Source organism: Ovis aries, chromosome 13 (genome assembly GCF_016772045.2).
Source record: "Ovis aries strain OAR_USU_Benz2616 breed Rambouillet chromosome 13, ARS-UI_Ramb_v3.0, whole genome shotgun sequence".
Classification (NCBI taxonomy): Eukaryota; Metazoa; Chordata; class Mammalia; order Artiodactyla; family Bovidae; genus Ovis; species Ovis aries.
The window spans coordinates 69,369,826-69,376,631 of NC_056066.1; the positions used below are offsets into that span (position 1 = coordinate 69,369,826).

Here is a 6,806-nt window from a genome sequence, read left to right on the forward strand (position 1 = left end):
ATCCATCCCCAGCCGCCAGCCCAGCCGCTGGGAAGGATGGGGAGGGGAAGGGCCGGGTAGCGGGATCAGGCAGGCGGGAGCCAGAGCAGCTGGCCAGCGCTCCAGGCGCTGCGCGGAGGCTTCGGGGACGCCAGGCTCTGGCCTCCACGCCTCCCTGGCACTTAGGGGGCCCGCTCCTAACGCTCTTCTCAGCCAGGCTGCGCCGGGATAAAAGGCAGTGGGGGAAAGGAAAGAAAAGGAGGGGGGAGGGGAAACGGAGAGAGAAAGTTTTCTGAGATGATGATTTCCGCAGGAAGGGCTGAGGAAAGGAACATGGTAAAGAAAGCAAGGATGCAGGAGGCTGTCGGGGAGAGCCGGTGCGGGGAGGACCCCCGGAAGCCGCTGGGCGCCTTCCCGGATCGGCCTCTCGGAAGGTGGCAGCGGCGGCAGGTCCAACCAGCACAGCTTCCCTCGAACACGCGAGATTCGGGGGTCGCAAGAGGGGACCTGCGTGCCCGACGCGCCGGACCCGCCCGGGGCCTCCCCCAGCTCCGGGCGCGGGCTGCAGCGGAGCCACCGTCGCGAGGCCCGCATGTCTGTCTAGGCGTGTGTCCCCAAGGGCAGGCGCCAGCTGTCTGCGTGGGACCCGTGCTGGCATGGAGGACTCCCGGCGTGGGGAGGATTTTTTTTTTCCTTCCCGGGCCTCGGAGGGTCGCGAGGAGCCCGCGGGCGGCGGGGAGTGGTGGGAACCGCAAGGAGCCTCCGGTCCGCAAGGCGCCGCCGGGGAGGGACAAGGCGAGGGACGTCGGGAACCGATTGCTTTCCCGAGCATCTGGGCGCCGGGTCTGCGTCGAGGCGGCGGGCCGGGACTTGCCTGCTGGACGAGCCCGCCCTGGAGGCTCCCGAGGTCCCGGGCTCCTCCGGCGCGCTGCCCGCTCTGCCCGGCTTTCGCCTGCGTGCGCCCGGGCCGGTAGGTGCTCCAGTGCTCGGTGGCGTAGGGAGTTACAATGTCTGCGACGGCATCAGTGTGGATGCGAGATGGGAATGTCTGTGTATCTGTGTGTCAGTGTGTCACTAGGACTGTGTCGTGGGACTGTCAGCTTCTCAGAGACGCACTTGGCCACTCTACACCGGCCTGAGCCACTGCGTTGTTTTGGAGCCACTGTGATGACATCGGTCGCTGGGTTGTGTCTGTGTCTGTGCTCTGAGGAAAGAAAACGGTGCTTTGGAGTTTGCGACCCTCCCCAGCCCCCGAGGCTTTTCTGGCAGAGTCCAGGTGACTCTAGAGGTGGAGGGTGCCAGTCTGCTTGGGACCATTCCAAAGAGAGTCAAGTCAAGTCTCCACCCCACGGAGTCCTGAGGATCCCCCTGGACCCACAGGGACGCCCTTCCTGGTTTCTTCCAGAACTCCACCTGCCAGACCTTTTTTTGCCCTAAAGGGGCAAGTGGGTATGCTTGTCCAAGTGGGGCACACTCTTACTCTGTGTGTGTGCACTTGTGCACGCAGTTACCCAACTAATCACAGCCCCTTGCTCCTTCTGCTGAGCGCACACAGGCAGTCACCCCACTGCCAGACTTCCATTCTCCCCTCAGCCAAAGCCTTCCCTGCCATGTACCTCTTTAGGTTGGTGAAGTAAACTGGGCCTTGGAATTTAACTCGAGCTAGAATCTTCGACTTCTCTCCTACTGCTAAATGTAAATCACTGCTGGTATTTGCATCCTTACTGTAGGGATTTTCCCCTTTCTTATACCCTGGCCACCAATTCCAGGTCTCCAGGGACTAGCCCAAAATCTATTCCCTGGTAGTTTCACCCTCCCTTTTCCTCTCCTTGGCTCTTTCCAGCTCTAGTCCCTGGCTGGGGTTCTACCTTCTGGGATTCCTGCGTCTCCCCATTCAAGTACTGAAGCTCCACCTTCGGACCCAAGACTGGAAGGCTGAGTCTCCTGAATTGCAGATGCTGTGTTTAAGGAGATCAGAAATCCCCTGGAACCTGCTGTTGCCAAAGCAGCAGAGAATTCTTCTGGAGGTGGTGGGAGGGCAGTGGTTCCTACCCAGAATAATAGATGGGGTTCTAAGACGGCTGAGAGGGGCTCAGGACAACATAGGCAGGTGACCTTGCCTTCTCCAAGAGTCTGGGTAAGGACAGGTTCTGGGACCACCTCCCAGTCGAGGACTTAGGGTCAGAGCTGCTGGCCTAGAATGATGCCCCAACCCCCTCCAACCCCTGATTTAGGGAGTCATTGAAATCCTGGTTCAATCCTTCTGGGGGCTGACCACTCCAGGCCCAAGTGGCAGTAAACAGGTTTGCAGGGACAGGCTTCCTGGCTGAAGGGTCTTCCACCTCAAGACCTCATACTAGATACCACTTGCTTCCACAGGCCCTGCAGGGAGAAGGGGCTGGGCCTCCACTCAGAGCAGGCATTCTAGGGCAATTCTGGTTGCCCCCAGCCAATGCACCAGGCTGGACACGGCAGGGCCGGCAAGCCTGATCGCCAGAAATACCCTGTTTCCCCATCAGGGTGACAACTCCCAGCTTCCTGGTTTTGGCCAACCTCAGAACCAGCAGACTAGTAGACCAATCCTGGTGCCCAAGCCTGAAAGCTCCACCAAAGTGGCATGTGCCCCCTCTCTGCTCACGAACACCGGCTCCCGACCGGTGTCGGTACCTAGGGTGAGAAGCAGAAACACATTTAAGGCTCAGGTACACACACACTCACACACTCAACGGAGAGGTCTGCCCAGACTTGGGCTATTTCTCCACTGGCCAAGGGAGGGGTGAGAGTGCCCCTCAAACTGGGTCAACTCTTGAATAGGCAAAAGAAGAAAAGTCAGGCGAACGCAGAATCCTCTAAATAAACACCATTTCCATGGTTTTAATAAGCAAAATAGGAAACCATTTTAATAACCAAAAAACAGAAACCAGTCTGAATAAAACTACAATAGACTAGGTTTTAATATTTTCATATCATAAGCAGGGTTTGAAATTGATCCCTTATTGTACATGAAATAAAAACAATTTCTGTTGCGGCAAATTTGATTTCAACACAGTTGAATCTGTAAAAACCGAAGCTCGTTTCCAATGCAGGACAAATATCCACAATATTTAAAACTGCAAGCACCATGCGGTTCATACAATCTTGTTATTACTGTTAATTTATCAACTAATACAAACTCAAAAACGCATCCGGCCAGCAGCGCCAGCAATTTCAAATGAGAACTAAAAAATACGCTTTCATTTTGGTATTTTTGTCAGTGCAACTTAAATCCTCTTACTGACCTGCAGGGGAGAAAAAAAGTAATAATAAAGAAAAACACCCAGATCTTCCCTATAACTACTATACAGCTGAAGGGGTAGGGGAGGGGTTATACCACCAATAACTCGCCCGCCATCTCCAAAGCAGGGAAAGAAAACACACGTAACATACAGATCTAAAGAACGCACTTGAAAGTTGCAAAATGTCTTGCCAATGTTGGGGTTTCTAGCACTTTCTGAGTGTGGCGGTTGGTTCAACATAAGTTGGGCTGTCCGGGCTGATGAAGCCGGTAGCCCTAGGAGCTCTTTGGCCCCAGCAATGAGTGCCGGCCTGGAGGGTGTCGTGGGGACCCTGGGAGTGATTCTGGTTGCAATAAAAGGCAAGCAAGACCTGCTTTCCTTCCTTTTCTTGTTAGGGGTGTCAATTGAGCCCTAAGACCAGCTGACAGGAGGGCACTCCTGCACATCCCGAGTGTGAAACTCTGCACACACTGGTACTCAGCAATTGCCCTGCCCTTGCACTCAGGAACTGGGACCCCAGTCCTCTTTCTCCCATCAAAAACAAAATTGAAAAGTCAAACAGTCGGGGAGGAAGGGAGGACCAAAGAGGGTGGGGGAGGGGGGGGAAACATGCAACTTCCAAGGGTGCCCCAAGACAAAGTTGTTTTCTGATGCAAATACCCAGAACTTTTGTTTTTTTTACTTACAAAAGAAAAAAAAATGCCGTAATAATAAACCCAAACAAAGACACTCCACTTGCTGCCACGTTCTCTAAGCGGTTTGGCGGGGCGGGTATTTACAAGCCGACAGCCGATAGACTGCAACCGGACAAGCGGCCGCCCGCCGGAGTTTCCGAACTGCGATCCTTCTCACCCAAAGAAAACAAGGGGGTTATGATCCATGATCAACAACATGCTAAAGGTAAACAAGAAAAATGGTACAAAATAGAAATTATTACCATACATGTCCAGCATGCAGGATTAATATTTTTAATGCAGATTTTCGTATTTTTTTCTATATAATCGAGCAGGCAATAAAATTGATGAGATTTGCGCGCAGAACGTCCTAACTGAGGCCCGCGTCTCGGGGCTGAAAGCCAGTGTTCTCCGGACCCTGGACAGAGAGGTCCGCCTCTGTCTTTCCTTCGCTCAGCCTCGCCTCGCGCCTGCCGGAACGGGCCGCCAGGGTCCCTTCTCCTTTCCTCTCCTCGCTGCTCTGTTGCTGGGCTGGATTACGCTCCGGACTGCGAGGCAGCTGCCCCGGCTTAACGCGCAAAAGTTCAGGAAGCCAGGAGTCTCCAGACGGCCTTGGCGACTCCTCGCGACTATGCCTTGCCGCCCTCCAGCCTGGAGAAAAGTTGCTCTGGGACTTCCCACCCCCTTGCCTCTCTCTGGCTCTGCTCGAGTCTAGGAGGCGGCGCTGGCGCGCGCCGCGCTCGATTTGGCCAAGGTCCCCTGCCTGCCCGCGCGCCCTCCCGTCGCCCGCGTCCCGCGCGCCCTTCCTCCCTCTAGTCGAACAGGTCAAGGCTGGGGCCGTGGCAGGGACAGGGTCCGGGGGAGTCCGGGGCTGGGGATACGGGACGGGGGAGTCCGGGCCGGGGCAAGGGTGGGGGCCGGGAGCGGCCACGACTCACAGAAAGAACTCGGGAGAGGAGGGGCTGTCGCTGGTGGAGCCCGCCTCCCTGAAGCCGGAGTTGGCGAGTTTCTCGCACTTGACCTTGTAGGCGTCTCTTTCGCGGGCCAGCCGGGACACCTCCTGCTTAAGCTGCTCCACCTGCTGAATGAGCTGCGTCTTCTCATTCTCCAGGTGGTGTTTCTGCTGGACGCGTTTATACCTGCACGACTGGGCGTAGCCCCGGTTCTTCAGGGTCCGCCGCTTCTGCTTCAGGCGGATCACCTCGTCCTTGGTGAAGCCCCGCAGGTGGCGGTTCAGCTCGCGCACGGACATGGACACGAGCTGGTCGTCGGAGAAGCGGTCCTCCACGCTGCCGCTACCACCAGCCGCCGTCGCCGCGGCCGCCGCGTGCGGGCCAGGCCCGGCGTGGCTAGTGGGCAGCTGCTGCGCGGGACTGGCCGCGCTGGACGGCGGCGGCGACGCTTGGTGGTGGTGGTGATGGTGCGGGTGCGCGTGCGGGCCCAGCTCTTCGTGAGCCACTCCGGGGCCGGGGTACGCGTGGTGTGGATGTGGGTGATGGTGGTGATGGTGGTGGTGCGCGCCGCGGAAGCCGTCGAAGCTCTGCAACGGCTGGGGCACTGGGTGCGAGCCTATGAGCGCCTCCACCGCGTCCTCGGGCGTCAGGTTGAGCGCCTCGGGGTTCATCTGCTGGTAGTTGCTCGCCATCCAGTACAGGTCCTCAAGGTGAGTCTTCTGTTCGGTGGGGCTGAAGCTGGGCGACGAGGGCACCGAGCTGCACGGCGTGCTGAGCGGTGTGGACGACACCGAGCCGGCTGGCTGCAGGCGCGTGCAGGGCCGGCCCGGGCGCTCCGCGCGCCCCAGCGGCTCCTTCTTTACGTCGAACTTGAGCAGGTCGAAGTCGTTGACGTACTCCATGGCCAGCGGGCTGGTGGGCAGCTCCGGCCCCATGCTCAGCTCCGCGGCCATCGCTAACGCGAGGCGCAGCCGCCGCCGCCGCCCGGGAAACTTTGCGGCCGGCCGGGACGCGCCGAGCCGGGAGCCGGGGCAAAGAGCGGCGAGCCCGGGAGGCGAGGAGCCGAGGGCGCAGCGGGCCGGGGCCGCCGGCCAAGCCTTTGTCTGGGGACGCGGCGGCGCGCCGGAGAATCCCGAGCCTGCCTGCGCCGCCCTAGAGCTCGGGGCTGTGGCCGCGCCGGGGCCGGGCAGGGCCGGGAGTGGGTGGAGAAGCGAGCGGGGCGCGCGGCTGGGCGGAGGGGAGGCGCCGGGCAAGCGCCAGCCGCTCGCTCTCTAGCTCTCTTGCTCTTGGGCTCTCTGGATCGCAGCCGCTCGCAGCCCGGCGGTGCAGCTGTGCGGGATCCGGCGCCGCTGCTGCCTTTTATCTCCTCCCTGATGTCACCGGGGCGCGGGGGCCCGGGCAGCCCAGCGCGCTGGCCAATGGCTGCACGGGCCCCGCTGCCGGGCGGCGCAGGGCGGGGCGCGCCTGACAGCTCCTCCGCCCCCCGAGTCAGCTGACTGGCGGCGCTAGCAGCCGGAGAGCCGCCGAGGCCTGGCGGAGGGCTGAAGCCGAGAGGGACCGCCGGCCCGGGCCCAGCCCCCACACCCCCCCCTCGGTGTCCCGGCCCCCGCCCTCTCGCCTTCGGTGCGCGCCCCCTCCCTGCCCCAGGCCTGGCCGCCGCCTCCACCACTTCCTTCGCGCGCTCTCCTCCCTCTTTACCCTTGGTTCCCCCAACCCGTGTCCCCCAAGCCCCAGAGGCTCAGAATGAGCGCCGGGACGACACCTCTCGAGTCCATTGTTCCCAAGCGTCCCCTGCTCGGTGGGAGATGCACCGTGTGCCGAGCGGCCTCGTATGTGCAGTGCCTAGCTGTGTTTCTGCAAGTCTGCGCATATTTGTGTGTTGGGGTGGCGGGGTTGGGACTCCGAGATTTGTGTTCAAATCCAAC

The 6,806-nt window shown here is 60.0% G+C and overlaps 1 protein-coding gene across 1 annotated transcript; it reads right to left on the reverse strand.

Annotated features, from left to right (window-relative positions):
- Positions 1–2,909: 2,909 nt before the first annotated feature.
- MAFB (MAF bZIP transcription factor B) lies at positions 2,910–6,214 on the reverse strand. The gene has a single exon (XM_012189206.4). The coding sequence runs from the start codon at positions 5,832–5,834 to the stop codon at positions 4,863–4,865; it is 972 nt and encodes a 323-aa protein (XP_012044596.3). The 5' UTR covers positions 5,835–6,214; the 3' UTR covers positions 2,910–4,862.
- Positions 6,215–6,806: the final 592 nt, after the last annotated feature.

What these genes read in the sequence shown, in the direction of transcription:
- MAFB (XM_012189206.4), bottom strand. Translation starts at nt 5,834, where the DNA reads ATGGCCGCGGAGCTGAGCATGGGGCCGGAGCTGCCCACCAGCCCGCTG.